The sequence below is a fragment of the Crinia signifera genome, chromosome 9 (genome assembly GCF_055691185.1).
Source record: "Crinia signifera chromosome 9, ASM5569118v1, whole genome shotgun sequence".
NCBI lineage: Eukaryota > Metazoa > Chordata > Amphibia > Anura > Myobatrachidae > Crinia > Crinia signifera.
Genome location: NC_139225.1, coordinates 167194074 through 167218044, shown reverse-complemented (window position 1 = coordinate 167218044; position 23971 = coordinate 167194074). Strand labels below are relative to the sequence as shown.

At 49.0% G+C, this 23971-nt stretch overlaps 1 protein-coding gene across 1 annotated transcript in view; it reads right to left on the bottom strand.

The window, feature by feature from the left end:
• LOC146036994 (calpain-1 catalytic subunit-like) overlaps positions 1-23971 on the bottom strand; it is a 66859-nt gene that overhangs the window by 11312 nt on the left and 31576 nt on the right. The window contains exons 8-12 of the mRNA XM_083160816.1: positions 20758-20832; positions 14795-14934; positions 14279-14439; positions 13897-13911; positions 9101-9291 (exon numbers count right to left, since the gene is read on the bottom strand). Coding sequence (XP_083016942.1) covers positions 9101-9291; positions 13897-13911; positions 14279-14439; positions 14795-14934; positions 20758-20832 — 582 coding nt within the window. The remainder of the gene's footprint in view (positions 1-9100; positions 9292-13896; positions 13912-14278; positions 14440-14794; positions 14935-20757; positions 20833-23971) is intronic.

Here is a 23971-nt window from a genome sequence, read left to right as displayed (position 1 = left end):
AAAAAGAGGATTAAAATACTGTCCTACAAGTAAAATTGACAGTTTCGAGTTCTATGTTGATCTTCAGAAATACATACGGAAACTCACTGTTAAAAAATTCTTTTTAAGTAAAGATAATATAGAAATAGAAACACCTCAAGACACTAGGACTCACAATTTCCGGCCAAAATCAACATTCTACCCGGTGCACCAAAAGGGAGCATTCATTGAATGCTTTAATAAAATAGTATTGGATGAGGTAGAAAAAACCATAAAAAAGAAAAGAAAAAATTGTAACCTTACAAAAAAAGAGTGGCAAGCTCTAGAGTCTCTAAAAAAACAGAAGGAGATTATAATAAAACCAGCCGATAAGGGTGGAGGGGTGGTCCTTATGGATATAGAGAATTATATCATGGAGATAGATCGACAGTTGGGAGATGGAAAGACCTATGAGAAATTAAAAAATGATCCATTAATGCGAATCTCAAAGTCATTACTAGCCTTAACAACTAAAGCATTAGAAGATAAGGTAATTACAAAATCAGAATTTGAATTCCTGAATATAAAAGATGCATCCACCCCAATGATCTATGTCCTTCCAAAAATCCATAAGGACCCCCTCCACCCGCCAGGCAGACCCATAATATCAGGGACAAATAGTATCTCCTCAAACTTGTCAGCTCTGGTTGACCATTATTTACAACCCTTGGTAAAAAATACCCGGGCCTATATTAAAGATTCAAATGAAGTTTTGCAATTATTAAGTGAAGTTCAGTGGCAAGAAGATTACACAATGGTCACAGCCGACGTGTCTACCCTCTACACCATAATCCGAGAGGAGAAGGGTGTAGAGGCGGTGCGATATTTCCTGGACCAGACTTCCTACACGGAAGACCTAAAAAACTTCCTCATTGACAGTATAAAATTTATTTTGCAAAATAATTATTTTTATTTTAATGGTCAATACTATATACAGCGTGTAGGGACGGCGATGGGCACCAGGTTTGCCCCTAGCTATGCAAACCTCTTCATGTCATACTGGGAGATGCAATCCGTATGGCATGAAGAGGAGCTGGGGGCATGTCTGGTGCCCTGTCGCCGATTCATCGACGATGTTCTATTTTTATGGAACGGTAGTCGTATGGATCTAGATTCCTTCTGTGAAAATCTAAATATAAATGATTATGATATAAGGTTAACCTTCTCCAAAAGTAAGGATCAAATATGTTTTTTGGACCTTTGTCTGTATACTAAGGAAAACGAATTACATACGAAAATATACAGGAAACCCACTGACTCCAACAGCCTAATTGAAAAGTCAAGTCAACACCACGAGAACTGGTTGAGTGGTATCCCATACAGCCAGTTCTTGAGGGTCAAAAGGAGCTGTACTGAAGAGCCCATTTACCAGGAACAGGTACAACAGATGAGTTCACGTTTCTTGGAAAAAGGTTATTCTGAAGATTTGGTAGTAGATGCCCAAAAAAGAGTGGATATTATAGATAGGAATACCTTATTGTTAAAAGAAAGACCCCCTTAAAAATCTGATGAGAAATTACAGTGGTCTTTTATTTGTAAATATCATTGCCAACATAAAGATGTTGAAAACATTTAAAAAAAAAACTGGCCGATATTACAAAAGGATCCTATCTTGGGCCCATACTTACCTGATCGACCAGGCTTCATATACAGACGATCAAAAACCATTAAGGATACGGTAGTGAAAAGTGCATTGGAAATACCCAAAAGAAGCAGCGTAAGAAGCCAAGGCTTCCACCGCTGTGGACTTTGTCTAATGTGCCGCACTACCAAAGGCGTAAGCAAGATTAAGGATTTTGAGGTTAAAAACCAAAAATATGCAATTAAAGATTTCCTTACTTGCAACACCAGAAATATAGTTTACGCCTTGGAATGCAAATGTGGTCTTGTATATATAGGAAAGACAACTAGAAGCCTGAAAACAAGATTATCAGAACATATTTATAACATTAAAAAGGGCCTTGAGAGTCACACAGTTTCTGCACATTTTAAGAAGGTACATGGCTCGAACCCAAGTTTTTTAAAATCTTTTTGGGGGATCCAGTCCATCAGCCCAAACTGGCGATATAATAATCTAGATGCCAGATTAGCAAGGGCTGAAATGGAATGGATATATAAATTACACACATTGGTACCACATGGCTTAAATAGCGAGTTCGAGCTGAAGTGGTTCCTATAAGCCTTGTACCTCTTATAGTAAATTTTAGCCTCTGTCTTTTTTTATCTTTATATTTTTTTATCTTTTTATCTTTTTATCCTCTTGCACTTTTCTGTATTTTTGTATTTTTGTACTTTTTGTATTTTTTGTACTTATATATAGTGTAACTAATTGTATATTTTTTTCTGTATTTTATATTTGAATATATGGACGCTAAAATATTCCTGCACATACTTTGCACTTTGATCTGGACTGAGCATGGACATAAACAACAATGGCGGTGCGTTCCAGAAAGAAATATGCATTTCTAATGTCAGGAAGAACGAACACATCTTAAAAGATGGAGTCGCGTCCTATTGATACGCACGATGCGTTCCAAAGGAAGGAAGTGACGGAGAAATGATCACCACAGAGAGCCGGAACGTCACTTCCGGTTTTGAAAACCCGGAAGTCTACAGCGGCGAGATCGTGACAGCTGTTATGCATTGTGTGTTTGGAGGGGGTATAAGAGGGCCCCGTCCGATGGTGTCCATTGAGCTTCTGATGAAGGGCAATTCCTGCCCGAAAGCGCGCTTAAGCTAAGTGAACACCACCGAACGGATCCTATTCTGAGGCCACTGGAAGGAACAGCATTCCCCGCTGAGGACCGCTGGTCGGGTAATCAGAGGGTTGGATGATCTTCGCGGCACAGTATTTTGGATCCTGTCACCCTGTTATGGGTATTTTGCCTTGTTTTTACCGATCACATGTGAGTGTAACCAATAAATTGTTATTTTAATTATAACAAACTGTGTTGCACTATATACCGTTTTATCGAGTCCCCAGGGAACGTTATTTGGAAGAACATGTTGGATTGAAAGATAAAGACCCTTTTGATATGCGCATATCTTGCTTATGAAATGTGAGTGACCTGATTAAACAGCACCATTTCATTCCATATCTTAACAATATCACACTATGGTCTCTTTCTGTGTTTGAGCTTCTCTTTTTAGATCTAAAGGAAGCTCCACCATTAAGTGTTTATAGCATTGTGTAAGTGGTCTTTATTATCTTGCCTAAAACACTCGCCAGTGGATTTACAATAATTTTGTGTGTACATCTATATAGTTGGGCAAATTTGCTGGGAATATTGATCCCAGGGTAATTAATGAATTGGGCAAAGTGTGAAAGGGAAGGATCACTAAGTTGTGTGAGGCAGCCGGGGGACTGTAAGAGCCTCTGATTTGTTAAGATTGACCTTGAAGGATCCAAATGAATTAATTAAGGTAAGGACCGTGGGAATAGATGTAGGTAAGTCTGCAGCAAACAACAACATGTCATCCGCAAACAGACAAAGTTCGAGGGTAGTAGACCGCACCTGGATACCCTTAAACAAAGGGGGGCTCTAGGGCCAGGGCAAACAGTGGCGACAGGGGGCACCTGTATCGGAAAATAATGAGGAGATGTATCCATTACAGGCCACCTGGGTCTGAGGCTAATAATACAGCAGCCGAAACAGTGACCCAAATTCCTTGGGAAATCCAAAGCGATCCAATGCTTCCAACAGGTGGTCTCATGTGACTAACAAATGATAGTATCACATGATCCCCCGAGCCACCGCTCCAACCACTGCACCACCGCCAAGACCTTACGTATGTTTATCACAGAGTGCCACCCAAGTATAAACCCCGTTTGGTCCGTCGACACCACTGTGGGCAGGATATACTTTATCCTCTCAGATACAATTGTAGTCACCATTGGGGAGGGAGATGGGACGATATGACCCCAGGTCTTCCATATCCCTACCTGGTTTCGGCAGCACCTTTACCACTGCAGAATTAACGTATAACAGCAGAGGGTCACCCTGCAGTATCGCATTAACCACCTCAACCAGGGGATTATTGATTTTGCCAACTAGTATTTTATAAAACTCCCCAGAAAATCCTTCTGGGCCCGGAGCCTTTAAATGTTTGAGTTGTTTAATTGTCTGAGATACCTCCTCAATAGTTACCGGTCTGAGCAGGGTCGCCCGGGCTGACTCTGAAATCTGTGGCACCTCAATAGAGGCCCAAAATGTATTTTTCAGTTCCATGTCAATTGGTCGCTGTGAATATAATTTCTCATAACATTTTCTGAAAATTTGTAGAATACCTGCGCCCCCATGTAACCTGGTCCCCTCCGGTGTTCTCAGGGCAGTCACCACAGCAGAGGGCCATGAGCCCCCTATCAAATTTGACAATAAACTGACATTTTTATTCCCATGCCAATTAAAATTGAAATGAAGAATAGGAGATGTATTTAGTGGTTTGAAAACTCCATAACGGAGTCAAAATGTGACTTCGCCTCTAACTGTACTGCTCTGTTTCTCCCGTGGGGGTTGTTTTGTACTTAGTGTATGAGTCTGTTAGTGCGGCCTGCGCCTCCAAAATATCTTTTGAACGTTCCCTTTTATATTTTCCCACAACAGCTATCACCTCACATCTCAATACGGCTTTGGCTGTTTGCCAATATAGCAGGGGATCTGCGCTGTGTTACTGTTTAGTTCTGGAATAGGCTACCCATTGCCTAAACTTGGTGGAGTTAGATAAGTAGGACGGGAATCTCCATTGTCTATGGGAGCCAATGTCTCCAATGTTCACCCGATCAGTGAATGGTCAAAGATGCATATTGGGTTTATACCTACATCTAGTCATTTAGAAAATAATACGGAAGAGGGGAGCAAATAATCTATAGGAGACCATGTGCCATGAGCCACTGACAAACATGTATAGTCCCTTCCAGTTGTCACCCAGTGAGCAGAGCATCCTGGGAGTTTGGAAGGTCTCAAACGGTCTAGCATGAGGTTTTGGAGAGGGAGTTAAAGAAACTGGAGAGAAGACAGACGGCTGCCAGGAGAAGTCCTGTCCGCCTGAGGCCGGTAGGTGGGAATGCAGCCAAGCGTATTGTTCCCACCAGAGCTATCGCAAGTACCCTGCTTGTGTGCCAGCAGGAGCTGGGTGACTTTCCAGGGTGCCCAACTCACAGGAGAGTGGTGAATTCACACAGGACATACAGCCTGGATCAGCAAGACAGACATCATCGCCCTTCCAGCGCCCAACATCCGTCAGGAGTCGCCAACACAAGTATTCCCTGAGGGCCTAGTGACTGTGAGGGGCAGGAGATCTTGCTTATTGCGGTTCTTGTTATATTAGTCTAGTCACAACTGTGTTCAGTGTTAATGCTACCTGTATATACTGTATATGTACATAGTGTGGTTACGGTTTACATGTTTGATGTAGTCTGTATGTAATAAATGTACCTTGCTATTGTGTGCTTTCTGTGTGATCCGAGAACCGTGTGACCCCAGGGCACCGTGCACAGCTGTAATGCTGCCTTTCTCAAGGCGGAGATGAGCGCAAGGTAAAATGAATTGCACGCATGAACCCAGGACCATCATAATTGGTGGCAAGCAGTGGGATCACACTGTCCCGACATCCGGGCAGAGCCAGGGGTCCATATCGGTATGTACGGCCACAATAGCCCATAACCCAGTAGTATAGAACCACACAGAGGAGAGCTCTTGTGACCCTAGCAGGGATTCCAGGGAGAGGGGGTCCAGCAAGTGGCACTGACCGAGCTCTACTAGTGCAGCACGTTTGGAAAATGGCTGAGGAATAGGCCTGAGGAGTCCATCCACAAAGATGCAGCCCTTCTGGGAGCACTGGGAGGCAGCGTGCCTGTGGACCAGAGCAGCGGCGTAGCTACGTTTTGGGCGCCCCCCCGCCGCCCATGCAAACCCCCCCCAATCCCCCGCAGCCTTACCTTTCGCGCTGGTCCCGGTGGCTCCGTTCTTCTGCTGAGGACCACCACAAAATGGCCGCCCCATACAGCAGACAGTTTCTGTCTGCTGTATGGGGGCGGCCATATTGTGGTGGTCCTCAGCAGAAGAACAGAGCCGCCGGGACCAGCGAAATAGGTAAGCCCGCAGGATTGGGGGGAGGTGTAACTATAGCACCGCAGCCCCCGGCGCCCCCATATGCACTGCGCCCCCCCCCGCGGTGGCGGGGGCTGCGGTGCTATAGTTACGTCACTGGACCGGAGCTACCGTTGGGGAGAAAACTGCCTATCTAGCAGAAGAATTTGTGCAGTATAAAAGTGATGCTGATGTGAGAAATCTGCTGGGAACTCTGGAGTGCAGAGCAGTGAGTAACTCCATGTCACAGATAGCTGAGGCCAGCGCGCCAGCACCGGGTGATCTGGGTCCTGGGAAGAAGCCCGTGAAGGGAACCCAGACGGAGGAGGAGCTGATGGTGCCGAGGGGTCCACTACAGAGGAAATGTGGCCTACAGAATCAGAAGCTTCATTAGCGAGAATGAGTCTGGAGGATTTATTGCAGAATGGAAGCTGTGCTGCGGCCTCCCCACCGACGACTGCTCCCACCGAACACTTATTCAATGGGTGTATGAGCAGCAGGATGACCCCCTACACGCATTCAGAGTACATAGGAAGTGGGTCCTTTGTCAGGGAGCCCTGGGAGGTGTGGATAATCAGCTACAGTACTTATTGCAGAAGATATCACAGCAGCACAGGGGCAGCTGAATTCCCCAGAGTGGCTGGACCAGTGTCAGAGGGGGGAGGCAGAGAAACACCAACTACTGCAGCTTTTGCCCCAGCAGGGAGTGGCAGATATAGATCCCCCGCTGACACAGGGAGAAATCACGGAACTGTTCCCCTTCAGTGAGTTGGAAAATGAGGAACTAGCTGTGGAGTGTTCCTGTGATATCACCCCTGCCCCTCTGAGGAAGACTCCTCACCACCCAGCACTGCACCAACTAGAGAATGGTGGGATACCCCTGGAGAGGGAGGGAGATGCCTGCAGTACCGTGGTATGGTGCCATCCAGTGGCGGATCTACCAAGGGGCGCCCCGGGGTCCCCACACATCAGGGGTGGGTGGGTGGCAGGCAGCGAGGTCCGGGCAACGTGTCCCTGGGGTCCAGGCATCGCGGGGCGGGCAGGGGGTCCCTGTGGCGTCTGGACAGTCAGCGGCGGGGTCCCTGCGGTGGATGGGCCACTGCCCATCCGCTGCAGCATGGGAAGCATTGCAGCAGTGCTGGGGGATAGATGCCGTGTTCTCCCACTCACCTGCCAGCCAATGTTCCCTCTAATTTTTCGAAGGCTGTGTGCGGCAAAAGATTTTGGCTGTGCAACTTTGGAAGGAAATTAAAACATTTTGTGCGTCACTTATATATAACTGGAACATGACGTTCAGCATTTGTGTTAACTTTACATCAATATGATATTAAACATTTAAACATTCAAAACACAGCACACAATGTAGTTAATGGGTGAAACACACATTAATTGAGTCCACAACTGCAAAAAGGGACCACTGCTGCTTTGTGCGCTCTGTTGTAATGTCTGTGCGCACACTTGTCGAGTTGTGTGCGCGCGCACGTGCGCACAGCTTAGAGGGAACACTGCTGCCAGCCCCGCATCTCCCCGCTGCCCCTCTCTCTTGTCGCACTGTCTTCGGGGGGACCTACCTGGCTCTCCCCACCTGATCACCCCGTGTCCCAGGCGCCAGGAAGAGGCTGAGCCCGTGCAGCAGCTCTGACGGGCAGTGAGAATAACTACTCCGGAGAGTGCTGCAGGGGGGAGGGGGGTGAGAGGAGGGGGCCCCCCACAATTTTTGTTGTCCAGGGCCCTCACAGACCTTAATCCGGCCCTGGTGCCATCCCACCAGTCCCTTTGCCAGCCGGGCTGGGGAAGCAGTGCAAACTGAGGAAGATGGAAGGTCGCCCAGGTGAGGCCAAAGAGTTGTTGTTTAAGGAGCTGGGGGAGGTGTTTGGCCCCAGTGAGGGGGTTGTGGAGTCTTTTGAGGGGGGACGGGACGTGGAGAATAGCGGTTACTCCCTGCTCCCCTGCAGCCAGGGGCGGATCCAGGAGAAAATGACAGGGGGGGCACCATGACAGGAGAGGGTTTGGGAGGGGGGTTGTTAATGGTGCCAGTGTATATGCTAAGAGAGCGGTGAGAGAGAGGAGAGCAGAGAGAGGGTGGGAATGGGATTAAAAACAGGCGGACCCCGGAAAAGGGGGTGTGGCCACTGAAAATGGGGCGTGCCCTTGAGTGTAGTGTACCACACCATATACCACTTCTACACATTATGCAACAAATACTAGACTGCTTTATGCTTGCCCCTTACACATGATGCCAAACAAAATGAGGCCAAATTCACATAAAGCCTTGCGGCCAATCAGGAGCCGCTAGGCGGCCAATCAGGAGCCGCTAGGCGGCCAATAGCGCTATTCGAGGGGAGGAGCCGCAGGATGTACAAAGTCATGCTGTGTCTCCTCCGTGTCCGTGATGGCTCAGGTCATGTATGATTTGCCTCCACAGGTACCCTGAAAGGATTTCTACTGGACAAGGGGACCGATCTTCAATCAACATAGGTAAGTATCAGTATGTATGGGCTCCGTGTGAAATAAAGTTTTATTTTTCTTGCGTGTCAGTGTGATTTTAATTTATTACTGGTTTTGCTGTGGAACTAAGAGTCCCAGTATGCGGTCCAGGCTTGCTGGGACTCATAGTTCCACAGCAAAACCCAGTTTATTTTATCTTTTACACCACATCAGCCTGGTACCCATCGCCCACGGGTAAAAGGGACAGCACCACGCTTCAGCCTGGGCAGGTAAGTTCTGGAGGGGTAAGATCCCTTTATTGGGAGGTCCCCACTTCCCCAGGACCCCGGCCCAGGCTGACTGGTCAGGGGGAGAATGCTTTGTCCGGGGGGACTTGTATAAAAAGTCTCCCCCCCGGCTGTGGCATTACCCTGCTGGCTGGTTGGGGCAGAGGCTGGTTCTCAAAATACAGGGGCCCCCTATTGTTTTGTCCCCCATATTTTGGGAACCAGGACCGGCCCTGAGGCCTGGTGCTGGTTTTAAAAAATACAGGAAACCCCACTCACCTGTTCTCAGAAAACACCCTAATATAGAAGTTACCCTCCTGGTTGGGGTCATATGTGGACGGCACGATAACATAATCCCCTGGTGCCACGCACGCCCGCATTGTGACCCCACGACTGTTCTGTGGGTCACCTGTGTCACACACTGGGCGACTCCTTGTGAAGAACCCCCGGTCCAGTCGCTGCAGAGAGGCCTAGAAGAGGTAGAAGAAGACGCTGAGTTACTAAAGGTCACTGTTTGTGGCTGATTTACTGTTGGTTTTGCCATTAGTGCAGTGGAAGCCCCCAGCAGAGGGACCAGAACCCGACACAGGATCCTGCAGAACATCGCACCGACAACTCCCCAGGTTCCGCAGAATGGTCAGCAATCAATGGCAAACCCCCCAAACTACAGAGCCGGCCTATGCTAGGCGAGATTGGGGCAACCCTGCCGACATCCCTTTGATCCCTGGTCCGGACCATACAGGGAGACAGCAGGAGGTGCCCCCGAATTCCCAATGCCCAGCAGCATTGTCCTAACAGTGGTCAGCCTAGTGCTGGATCTCCTCCCAACATAGGGACCCCACTCCCTGGGATCAACCAGCCGGAGGTTATTCTCCACACCCCTGATGGCGGTAGGTGCAGGCAGACCAGTGGTCCCAGCAAGCCTGGAATCTAAGGGGTAAATTTACTAAGATCGAATGGGTACGAATGTCCCATTCACGGACGGGAATCACACATCGGAAATTTATCGTCTCCTTTGCTCAAATACAAATGAAAACAATGTCAGAACACAGAAGTCTGATCAATAGACCACTGGCAGCACTTTCCATAGGCACCAGCACAACACGGACATTTACTATCATTCCTATCAGCAAACTCGGATGATAATCCATCAATATATGAATGGAAAATAGACCAGATACTGGCAGCCACATTTGCAGAAGCATCGCAGGGATCCATAGGATCCGTCAGATCCATGAGATCCGTAACACCAGCCAGATCCGTCAGTCCAGCCAGATCCGTGAGATCCGCAACACCCGTCAGATCCGTGAGATCCGTATCATCATTCAGATTTGTCAGATAAGCGACACCAGCCAGATCCGTGAGATCCGCAACATCAGTCAGATCCGTGAGTTCCGTGACATCAGTCAGATCCATGAGATCAGCGACTTTAGTCAGATTTGTGAGATCCGCAACATCAGCCAGAACCGTCAGATCAGCCATATCCATGAGACCCGTAACATCGGTCAGATCTGTCAGATCCGTAACATCAGTCAGATCCGTGACATCAGTCAGATCCATGAGATCTGTGACACCAGTCAGATTCGTGAGATCCATAACACCAGTCAGATCCGTGAGGTCAGCGACATCAGCCAGATCCATGAGATCCGTAACATTAGTCAGATTCGCGAGATCCATAACATCGGTCAGACCCACCAGACCCGCCAGACCCGTGAGATCCGCAACACCTGGCAGATCCAGGAGGCCTGCAGCCTGGCAGATCCGTGAGACCCGCAACACCAGTCAGAACCGTAACATCAGCCAGATCCGTAACGGCAGCCAGATCCGCCAGACCCGTAACAGCAGGCAGATCCGTCAGTTCCGCGACATCAGCCTGATCTATCAGATCCGCAACACCCGTCAGATCCGTGACATCCGCAACAGCCGTCAGATCAGTAACATCGGTCAGATCCGTAACATCGGCCAGATCCGTCAGATCCGTAACATCAGCCAGACCAGTGAGATCCGTAAAAAAAAACCAGTCAGACCCGTGAGATCAGTCAGATCCATGAGATCCGTGAGATCAGTCAGACCGTCAGATCAATAGCAACAGTCAGATCCGTTACACCAGCCAGATCCGTAACATCAGTCAGATCCGTGAGAGCCGCGACATCAGTCAGATCCGTGAGATCCGTAACATCAGTTAGATCCATCAGACCAGTAACATCAGCCAGATCCGTCAGATCCGTAACATCAGTCAGACCGTCAGAACAATAGCAACAGTCAGATCCGTTACACCAGCCAGATCCGTAACATCGGTCAGATCCGTAACATCGGTCAGGTCCGTCAGATCCGTAACATCAGCCAGACCAGTGAGATCCGTAAAAAAAAAAAACAGTCAGACCCGTGAGATCAGTCAGATCCATGAGATCCGTGACATCAGTCAGACCGTCAGATCAATAGCAACAGTCAGATCCGTTACACCAGCCAGATCCGTAACATCAGTCAGATCCGTGAGAGGCGCGACATCAGTCAGATCCGTGAGATCCGTAACATCAGTTAGATCCATCAGACCCGTAACATCAACCAGATCCGTCAGATCCTTAACATCAGTCAGACCGTCAGATCAATAGCAACAGTCAGATCCGTTACACCAGCCAGATCCGTAGCATCGGTCAGATCCGTAACATCGGTCAGATCCGTCAGATCCGTAACATCAGCCAGACCAGTGAGAGCCGTAAAAAAAAAAAAAAACAGTCAGACCCGTGAGATCAGTCAGATCCATGAGATCCGTGACATCAGTCAGACCGTCAGATCAATAGCAACATTCAGATCCGTTACACCAGCCAGATCCGTAACATCAGTCAGATCCGTGAGAGGCGCGACATCAGCCAGATCCGTGAGATCCGTAACATCAGTTAGATCCATCAGACCCGTAACATCAGCCAGATCCGGCAGATCCGTAACATCAGTCAGTCCGTCAGATCAATAGCAACAGTCAGATCCGTTACACCAGCCAGATCCGCAACATCAGTCAGATCCGTGAGAGCCGCGACATCAGTCAGATCCGTGAGATCCGTAACATCAGTTAGATCCATCAGACCCGTAACATCAGCCAGATCTGTCAGATCCGTAACATCAGTCAGATCAATAACATCAGTCAGATCTGTGAGATCCTTAACATCAGTCAGATCAGTGAGATCCATAACATCAGTCAGATCCATCAGATCAACAACATCAGTCAGATCTGTGAGATCCATATCATCAGTCAAATCTGTGAGATCCATAACATCAGCCAGATCAGCGAGATCTGTAACATCAGTCAGACCGGTGAGATCCGCAACATCAGTCAGATCCATCAGATCCGCAACATCAGTCAGAGCCATCAGATCCGCAACCCCAACCAGATCCATCAGACCCGTAACATCAGTCAGATCCGCAACATCAGTCAGACCCGCGAGATCTGTAACAACAGCCAGATCTGTGAGATCCTCAACACCAGCCAGCCCGTGAGATCCGCATCACCAGTCAGATCAGCGAGAGCCATAACATCAGTCAGATCCGTCAGAACAATAACATCAGTCAGATCTGTGAGATCCATAACATCAGTCAAATCTGTGAGATCCATAACTTCAGTCAGACCAGTGAGATCCGTAACACCAGCCAGATCCGCGAGACCCGTGACACCAGCCAGAGCCGTATCATCAGTCAGATCCATCAGAGCCGTAACATCAGTCAGATCTGTCAGATCCGGAACATCAGTCAGATCCGACAGATCCGTAACATCAGTCAGATCCGTAACATCAGTCAGTTCCGTGAGATCTGTAACATCAGTCAGATCCGTAACATCAGTCAGTTCCGCCAGATCCGTATCACCAGTCAGATCCATCAGATACGTAACAACAGTCAGATCGTGAGATCTGTAACATCAGTCAGATCTGTGAGATCTGTAACATCAGTCGAATCCATGGGATCAGTCAGACTTTTTGTTCAGAACAAATACTTTATTCTTTTTTTATCACACTTTTATACTCTATCAGTCCTTTATTGGAGGATCCCCACTCCCCCAGCCCGGGCTGACTGTCCAGGGTGATCATGGTTTGGACAGGGGACCTTATGTAAAGAGTGACCCCTGGCTGTGGCATGACACCGTGGGCTGTTTGAGCCTGGTTCTTGTTTCCGAACTATAGGGGGCCCATTCTCCTTTTGTTTCCCTGTATTTAGGGAACCAGGACCAGGCCAAGAGCCTGGTGCTGGTTATAGAAATAAAGGGAAACCCCAGCTTTATTTCCCCCTATATTTCTGCAACGAGGACTGGCTTAATGAGCCCAGGGCTGGTTATAGCCATTTTTTTATTATTATTTATTTTTCTACTGTTTTACATAGAGAAGCATCACACGGAACTGACTGATTTGAGTGATCTGACGGATCTGACTGATATAACTGATCTGATGGATATAACTGATCTGACAGGTATGTCAGGTCTGACTGATCTGACGGATATGACTGGTCTGACGGATATGACTGATCTGGCTGATATGACTGATCTGGCTGATATCACTGATCTGACGGATATGACTGATCTGACAGGTATGATGGATCTGACTGATATAACCGATCTGACGGATATAACGGATATGATGGATCTGACTGATCTGACTGATCCAATGAGCTTTGGAGGAATCCAATGGTCTCGGGACGACTACCCAATATGCCACCGTACTCACGCTCTCAGCCAATCAGCTTTCCCCATTCATATCATGACTTTGCCCACTAGTGATCTAGTTGATCCCCAAGGACACCAGCCCCAAGCTGACCAGTGCTATGCTGTGTGTCTCCCTGCTATAGCATCAGCCCCCCACCCCCTCCTGCTGGGTCAGCTTGGTGCTAGTTAGGATGAACCCCAGGCTGTCACCCCATTGTTCTACACCAGGCTGAGAGATTAGAGGGGGGCAGAAGAGCCCACACATGTTTACAAACCAATGTGTTACCTGGTGCAGGAGATATTATTATTGTTACAGGGAGCATCTGCCATGGGCTGGGCGTTACCTGGGGCTTGAGGACAGAGGGGGCATTGACGTGTCCCAGATTCTCACCTGTTCCTTAGGCACCTATCAGAGGGAGAAGGAAAATATCATCAGATCCCAGTCCCTATGTTAGATAGTAAGTGCTCCTATAACATTTAATGGCCAGGGGGGATTATTCCAATTATGCAGCAATTCTGTAAGTGCGGAGAGGGAAATGTGAACCCAAATCTAACACTTTTGCATGCAGCAAAACAGACACCAGCGATTACTCTCTGAGTAATTCAGGGCAGGTTACCGATAGCTACGGCCCTACCATCAATACTGATCCTCCTCCCTTAGTACAATACATCTGCAAGCCACATCCAGGTGCCATAGGGCATAAATAGCGTCCCCTATGGTCCTAAGGATGAACTTACACATACTGTCTAATAAATGATTAAGAGGTACTTGCTTTATACAGGTGACAGGCGATGTGGAGCTTGTCTGTCCTTCTGTCAGTTTGCATCAACTCCACCAGCACTGTCCAGCGCTCCTCTGCAGTACCAAGCCCCGCCTCTTCATCTGAAGCCCTGCCCACGTGGATCCAAAATTGTGGGTTAGTGAAGAATGATCCTGAGTAATATGTAGGTTACGGTTAATACCTACTCACTTATTTATAGTGTTAATAGTGACACATATAATTGCATTATTCTTGTATAATCTGTTTTACAAGCTACTGATACATTGTAGCAGAAATGTCAGATTCATTTTTCAAATCTAGAACTGTGTAAAATAGAGTAAAACCTAAATCTGGGTATTTTATTTATTATTCCTCATTTTGTTCAGTTTTATGATTATTTTGTGCTGGTGCCAATGAAATTAAAGCTTGTGAAGATAATAACCAGTTCCTCGTGTGTTGTAAACTATTATGTGGCAACTGCAGTCCCAGAATCCCTGATTTCATGGAAACATTGATACATCCACTTACTCAGTCTCCGACCTCCTCCTGCATTGACCCCACTTTCCCACCGCCCGTGAAGGTTTGTGGCAACACAATGGGAAGATTCCAGATCGACTCTGCAGGTAACAATCAAGGAGAATAGGCTGCAGAAATCCTCGCAGAGCATCCTGCATGTGAACCAAACAGAATCCATGAATATAGCCCCAATACTGCTCCGTACCTTCCTCCAGTCACTGCAGAAATCCATAATACCTATCTGTGATAACCATATGGTTTCTCCTATAGCAAAGTCTACTGGATCACTTCTACTATATGGCTCAGACTACCGGATCACTTCTACTATATGGCTCAGTCTACAGGATCACTTCTACTATATGGCTCAGTCTACCGGATCACTTCAACTATATGGCACAGTCTACCGGATCACTTCTACTATATGGCTCAGACTACCGGATCACTTCTACTATATGGCTCAGTCTACCGGATCACTTCTGCTATATGGCTCAGACTATCGGATCACTTCTACTATATGGCTCAGTCTACCAGATCACTTCTACTATATAGCTCAGACTACCGGATCACTTCTACTATATGGCTCAGTCTACCGGATCACTTCTACTATGTGACTCAGCCTACCGGATCACTTCTACTATATGGCTCAGTCTACCAGATCACTTCTACTATATGGCTCAGTCTACCGGATCACTTCTACTATATGGCACAGTCTACTGGATCACTTCTACTATATGGCTCAGTCTGCCGGAACAGTTCTACTATATGGCACAGTCTACCGGATCACTTCTACTATATGGCTCAGACTACTGGATCACTTCTACTGTATGGCTCAGTCTACCGGAATAGTTCTACTATATGGCACAGTCTACCGGATCACTTCTACTATACGGCTCAGACTACCGGATCACTTCTACTGTATGGCTCAGTCTACCAGATCACTTCTACTATATGGCTCAGTCTGCCAGATCACTTCAACTATATGGCACAGTCTACCGGATCACTTCTACTATATGGCTCAGTCTACCAGATCACTTTTGCTATATGGCTCAGTCTAACGGATCACTTATACTATATGGCTCAGTCTACCGGATCACTACTACTATAGCGCACAGTCTACCGGATCACTTCTAATATCGTGCACAATCTACCGGATCACTTCTACTATATGGCTCAGTCTACCGGATCACTTCTACTATAGCGTACAGTCTACCGGAACAGTTCTACTATATGGCTCAGTCTACCGAATCACTTCAACTATATGGCTCAGACTGCCGGATCACTTCTACTATATGGCTCAGTCTACCAGATTACTTCTACTATATGGCTCAGTCTACCGGATCACTTCTACTATATGGCACAGTCTACTGGATCACTTCTACTATATGGCTCAGTCTACCGGAACAGTTCTACTATATGGCATAGTCTACCGGATCACTTCTACTATATGGCTCAGACTACCGGATCACTTCTACTGTATGGCTCAGTCTACCAGATCACTTCTACTATATGGCTCAGTCTGCCGGATCACTTCAACTATATGGCACAGTCTACCGGATCACTTCTACTATATGGCTTAGACTACCGGATCACTTCAACTCTGTGGCTCGGACTACCGGATCACTTCTGCTATATGGCTCAGTCTACCAGATCACTTTTGCTATATGGCTCAGTCTAACGGATCACTTCTAAAATATGGCTCAGTCTACCGGATCACTTCTACTATATGGCGCAGTCTGCAGGATCACTTCTACTAAATGGCACAGTGTACCGGATCATTTCTACTATAGCGCACAGTCTACAGGATCACTTCTACTATAGCGCGCAGTCTACAGGATCACTTCTACTGTATGGCTCAGACTGCCGGATCACTTCAACTATATGGCACAGTCTACCGGATCACTTCTACTATATGACTCAGACTACCGGATCACTTCTACTATATGGCTCAGTCTACCAGATCACTTCTACTATATGGCTCAGTCTACCGGATCACTTCTACTATATGGCACAGTCTACTGGATCACTTCTACTATATGGCTCAGTCTACCGGAACAGTTCTACTATATGGCTCAGTCTACCGGATCACTTATACTATATGGCGCAGTCTGCAGGATCACTTCTACTAAATGGCACAGTGTACCGGATCATTTCTACTATAGCGCACAGTCTACAGGATCACTTCTACTATAGCGCGCAGTCTACAGGATCACTTCTACTGTATGGCTCAGACTACCGGATCACTTCAACTATATGGCTCAGTCTACCGGATCACTTCTACTATATGACTCAGTCTACCAGATCACTTCTACTATATGGCTCAGTCTACCGGATCACTTCTACTATATGGCACAGTCTACTGGATCACTTCTACTATATGGCTCAGTCTACCGGAACAGTTCTACTATATGGCACAGTCTACCGGATCAATTCTACTATATGGCTCAGACTACCGGATCAATTCTACTATATGGCTCAGACTACTGGATCACTTCTACTGTATGGCTCAGTCTACCGGAATAGTTCTACTATATGGCACAGTCTACCGGATCACTTCTACTATATAGCTCAGACTACCGGATCACTTCTACTGTATGGCTCAGTCTACCAGATCACTTCTACTATATGGCTCAGTCTGCCGGATCACTTCAACTATATGGCACAGTCTACCGGATCACTTCTTCTATATGGCTCAGACTACCGGATCACTTCAACTCTGTGGTTCGGACTACCGGATCACTTCTGCTATATGGCTTAGTCTACCAGATCACTTTTGCTATATGGCTCAGTCTAACGGATCACTTCTAAAATATGGTTCAGTCTACCGGATCACTTCTACTATATGGCTCAGTCTAACGGAACACTTCTACTATATGGCTCAGTCTGCCGGATCACTTCAACTATATGGCACAGTCTACCGGATCACTTCTACTATATGGCTCAGACTACCGGATCACTTCTAATCTATGGCTCAGGCTGCCGGATCACTTCTACTATATGGCTCAGTCTACCAGATCACTTTTGCTATATGGCTCAGTCTAACGGATCACTTATACTATATGGCTCAGTCTACCGGATCACTTCTACTATATGGCTCAGTCTACCGGAACAGTTCTACTATATGGCACAGTCTGACGGATCACTTCTGCTATATGGCGCAGTCTACCGGATCACTTCTACTATATGGCGCAGTCTACAGATCACTTCTACTAAATGGCACAGTGTACCGGATCATTTCTACTATAGCACACAGTCTACCGGATCACTTCTACTATAGCGCACAGTCTACCGGATCACGTCTACTATATGGCACAGTGTACCAGATCACTTCTACTATATGGCACAGTCTACCGGATCACTTCTAATATCGTGCGCAGTCTACCAAATCACTTCTACCATATGGCGCAGTCTACTGGATCACTTCTAATATCGTGCACAATCTACCGGATCACTTCTACTATATGGCTCAGTCTACCGGATCACTTCTACTATAGCACACAGTCTACCGGATCACTTCAACTATATTGCACAGTCTACCGGATCAGTTCTACTATAGCGCACAGTCTACCGGATCACTTCTAATATATGGCTCAGTCTACCGGATCACTTCTACTATATGGCTCAGGCTACCAGATCACTTCCACTATAGCACACTGTCTACCTGATCACTTCTAATATCGTGCACAGTCTACCGGATCAGTTCTACTATATGGCACAGTCTACCGGATCAGTTCTACTATATGGCACAGTGTACCGGATCACTTCTACTATATGGCTCAGTCTACCGGATCATTTCTACTATATGGCTCAGTCTACCTGATCACTTCTACTATAGCGCACAGTCTACCGGATCACTTCTAATATCGTGCACGGTCTACCGGATCACTTCTACTATATGGCTCAGTCTACCGGATCACTTCTACTATAGCACACAGTCTACCGGATCACTTCAACTATATTGCACAGTCTACCGGATCAGTTCTACTATAGCGCACAGTCTACCAGATCACTTCTAATATATGGCTCAGTCTACCGGATCACTTCTACTATATGGCTCAGGCTACCGGATCACTTCCACTATAGCACACTGTCTACCGGATCAGTTCTACTATATGGCACAGTCTACCGGATCAGTTCTACTATATGGCACAGTGTACCGGATCACTTCTACTATATGGCTCAGTCTACCGGATCATTTCTACTATATGGCACAGTCTACCGGATCAGTTCTACTATATGGCACAGTGTACCGGATCACTTCTACTATATGGCTCAGTCTACCGGATCATTTCTACTATATGGCTCAGTCTACCTGATCACTTCTACTATAGCGCACAGTCTACCGGATCACTTCTAATATCGTGCACGGTCTACCGGATCACTTCTACTATATGGCGCAGTCTACCAGATCACTTCTAATATCGTGCACAGTCTACCAGATCACTTCTACTATATGGCTCAGTCTACCGGATCACTTCTACTATATGGCGCAGTCTACCGAATCACTTCTACTATAGCGCACAGTCTACCGGATCACGTCTACTATATGGCACAGTGTACCGGATCATTTCTACTATAGCGCGCAGTCTACCGGATCACTTCTACTATATGGCGCAGTCTGCAAGATCACTTCTACTATATGGCACAGTCTAACGGATCACTTCTACTATATGGCACAGTCTACCAGATCACTGCTACTAAATGGATCAGTCTACCGAATCACTTCTACTATATGGCGCAGTCTAACAGATAACTTCTACTATATGGCGCAGTCTAACAGATCACTTCTACTATAGCGCGCAGTCTACCGGATCTCTTCTACTATAGCGCACAGTCTACTGGATCACATCTACTATAGTGTGAAGTCCACTGGATCACTTCTAATATAGACCAGTCTACCGGATCCCTTCTACTATAGCGCACAATCTACAAGATCACTTTGTATTCTGGAAAAAAATGTCACCCCTATTGGCTACGAATACGGGCATTCGTAGCCATTCGATCTTAGTAAATTTCCCCACAATGTAACACAGAGAACACAATGTAACACATAGAACACAATGTAACACAGAGAACACAATGTAACACATAGAACACAAGGTAACACATAGAACACAATGTAACACATAGAACACAATGTAACACATAGAACACAAGGTAACACAGTGAACACAATGTAACACAGAGAACACAAGGTAACACAGAGAACACAAGGTAACACAGAGAACACAATGTAACACAGAGAACGCAATGTAACACAGAGAACACAATGTAACACATAGAACACAAGGTAACACAGAGAACACAATGTAACACATAGAGCACAATGTAACACATAGAACACAATGTAACACATAGAGCACAATGTAACACATAGAACACAATGTAGCACATAGAACACAATGTAGCACATAGAACACAATGTAGCACATAGAGCACAATGTAACACACAGAACACAATGTAACACACAGAACACAATGTAACACATAGAACACAATGTAACACATAGAGCACAATGTAACACATAGAACACAATGTAACACATAGAGCACAATGTAACACATAGAACACAATGTAACACACAGAACACAATGTAACACATAGAACACAATGTAACACACAGAACACAATGTAACACACAGAACACAATGTAACACATAGAACACAATGTAACACATAGAGCACAATGTAACACATAGAACACAATGTAACACATAGAACACAATGTAACACATAGAGCACAATGTAACACATAGAACACAATGTAACACATAGAACACAATGTAACACATAGAACACAAGGTAACACAGAGAACACAAGGTAACACATAGAACACAAGGTAACACACAGAGCACAATGTAACACATAGAACACAATGTAACACATAGAACACAATGTAACACATAGAACACAATGTAACACACAGAACACAATGTAACACATAGAACACAATGTAGCACATTCATTGGACTCTACCAAAACTCTCCATCCTCTCTGCGCAGGTTCCACGCAATTTGCTCCTCATCTGACACCGACTCCCACTCTGAGGACCTGCAACCAATCACATAATTATTAGGGACCCAATACAGTGTCTATGCATGCGCCATGTACTGCAAGCTGTGCGTAGGAGTGCGGTGCATGAGGTGTGCCAAGGTTCAAATGTTCCTTTCCGCATTCGCCCATACAGTCAATGTCTCTGCTCAGGAGTGCCCCGGATCCTCTCCCCCTGCTCCGGCTGCACAGAGAAGGTGGCTCAGGGGTGCCCCGGATCCTCTCCCCCTGCTCCGGCTGCACAGAGAAGGTGGCTCAGGGGTGCCCCGGATCCTCTCCCCCTGCTCCGGCTGCACACATAAGGTGGCTCAGGGGTGCCCCGATTCCTCTCCCCCTGCTCCGGCTGCACACAGAAGGTGGCTCAGGGGTGCCCTGGATCCTCTCCCCCTGCTCCGGCTGCACACAGAAGGTGGCTCAGGGCTGCCCTGGATCCTCTCCCCCTGCTCCGGCTGCACACAGAAGGTGGCTCAGGAGTGCCCCGGATCCTCTCCCCCTGCTCTGGTTGCACACAGAAGGTGGCTCAGGGGTGCCCCGGATCCTCTCTCCCTGCTCCGGCTGCACACAGAAGGTGGCTCAGGGCTGCCCCGGATCCTCTCCCCCTGCTCCGGCTGCACACAGAAGGTGGCTCAGGGCTGCCCTGGATCCTCTCCCCCTGCTCCGGCTGCACACATAAAGTGGCTCAGTAGTGCCCCGGATCCTCTCCCCCTGCTCCGGCTGCACACATAAGGTGGCTCAGTAGTGCCCCGGATCCTCTCCCCCTGCTATGGCTGCACACAGAAGGTGGCTCAGGGGTGCCCCGGTTCTTCTCCCCCCTGCTCCAGCTGCACAGAGAAGGTGGCTCAGGGGTGCCCCGGATCCTCTCCCCCTGCTCCGACTGCACACAGAAGGTGGCTCAGGGGTGCCCCAGATCCTCTCCCCCCTGCTCCGGCTGCACACAGAAGGTGGCTCAGGGCTGCCCCCGATCCTCTCCCCCTGCTATGGCTGCACACAGAAGGTGGCTCAGGGGTGCCCCGGTTCTTCTCCCCCCTGCTCCAGCTGCACAGAGAAGGTGGCTCAGGGGTGCCCCGGATCCTCTCCCCCTGCTCCGACTGCGCACAGAAGGTGGCTCAGGGGTGCCCCAGATCCTCTCCCCCTGCTCCGGCTGCACACAGAAGGTGGCTCAGGGCTGCCCTGGATCCTCTCCCCCTGCTCCGGCTGCACACAGAAGGTGGCTCAGGAGTGCCCCGGATCCTCTCCCCCTGCTCTGGTTGCACACAGAAGGTGGCTCAGGGGTGCCCCGGATCCTCTCTCCCTGCTCCGGCTGCACACAGAAGGTGGCTCAGGGCTGCCCCGGATCCTCTCCCCCTGCTCCGGCTGCACACAGAAGGTGGCTCAGGGCTGCCCTGGATCCTCTCCCCCTGCTCCGGCTGCACACATAAGGTGGCTCAGGGGTGCCCCGATTCCTCTCCCCCTGCTCCGGCTGCACACAGAAGGTGGCTCAGGGGTGCCCTGGATCCTCTCCCCCTGCTCCGGCTGCACACAGAAGGTGGCTCAGGGCTGCCCTGTATCCTCTCCCCCTGCTCCGGCTGCACACAGAAGGTGGCTCAGGAGTGCCCCGGATCCTCTCCCCCTGCTCTGGTTGCACACAGAAGGTGGCTCAGGGGTGCCCCGGATCCTCTCTCCCTGCTCCGGCTGCACACAGAAGGTGGCTCAGGGCTGCCCTGGATCCTCTCCCCCTGCTCCGGCTGCACACGGAAGGTGGCTCAGGGGTGCCCCGGTTCTTCTCCCCCCTGCTCCAGCTGCACACGGAAGGTGGCTCAGGAGTGCCCCGGATCCTCTCCCCCTGCTCCGGCTGCACACGGAAGGTGGCTCAGGAGTGCCCCGGATCCTCTCCCCCTGCTCCAGCTGCACAGAGAAGGTGGCTCAGGGGTGCCCCGGATCCTCTCCCCCTGCTCTGGTTGCACACAGAAGGTGGCTCAGGGGTGCCCCGGATCCTCTCCCCCTGCTCCGGCTGCACACAGAAGGTGGCTCAGGAGTGCCCCGGATCCTCTCCCCCTGCTCCAGCTGCACAGAGAAGGTGGCTCAGGAGTGCCCCGGATCCTCTCCCCCTGCTCTGGCTGCACACAGAAGGTGGCTCAGGGGTGCCCCGGATCCTCTCCCCCTGCTCCAGCTGCACAGAGAAGGTGGCTCAGGGGTTCCCCGGATCCTCTCCCCCTGCTCCGGCTGCACACAGAAGGTGGCTCAGGAGTGCCCCGGATCCTCTCCCCCTGCTCCAGCTGCACAGAGAAGGTGGCTCAGGAGTGCCCCGGATCCTCTCCCCCCTGCTCTGGTTGCACACAGAAGGTGGCTCAGGGCTGCCACGGATCCTCTCCCCCTGCTCCAGCTGCACAGAGAAGGTGGCTCAGGGGTTCCCCGGATCCTCTCCCCCTGCTCCGGCTGCACACGGAAGGTGGCTCAGGGGTGCCCCGGATCCTCTCCCCCTGCTCCAGCTGCACAGAGAAGGTGGCTCAGGGGTGCCCCGGATCCTCTCTCCCTGCTCCGGCTGCACACGGAAGGTGGCTCAGGGGTGCCCCGGATCCTCTCCCCCTGCTCCAGCTGCACAGAGAAGGTGGCTCAGGGGTGCCCCGGATCCTCTCTCCCTGCTCCGGCTGCACACAGAAGGTGGCTCAGGGGTGCCCCGGATCCTCTCCCCCTGCTCCAGCTGCACAGAGAAGGTGGCTCAGGGGTGCCCCGGATCCTCTCTCCCTGCTCCGGCTGCACACAGAAGGTGGCTCAGGGGTGCCCCGGATCCTCTCCCCCTGCTCCAGCTGCACAGAGAAGGTGGCTCAGGAGTGCCCCGGATCCTCTCTCCCTGCTCCGGCTGCACACAGAAGGTGGCTCAGGAGTGCCCCGGATCCTCTCGCCCTGCTCCGGCTTCAAACGGAAGGTGGCTCAGGAGTGCCCCGGATCCTCTCCCCCTGCTCTGGCTGTACACAGAAGGTGGCTCAGGGCTGCCCCGGATCCTCTCCCCCTGCTCTGACTGCACACAGAAGGTTGCTCAGGAGTGCCCCGGATCCTCTCCCCCTGCTCCGTCTGCACACAGAAGGTGGCTCAGGGCTGCCCCGGATCCTCTCCCCCTGCTCCGGCTGCACACATAAAGTGGCTCAGTAGTGCCCCGGAT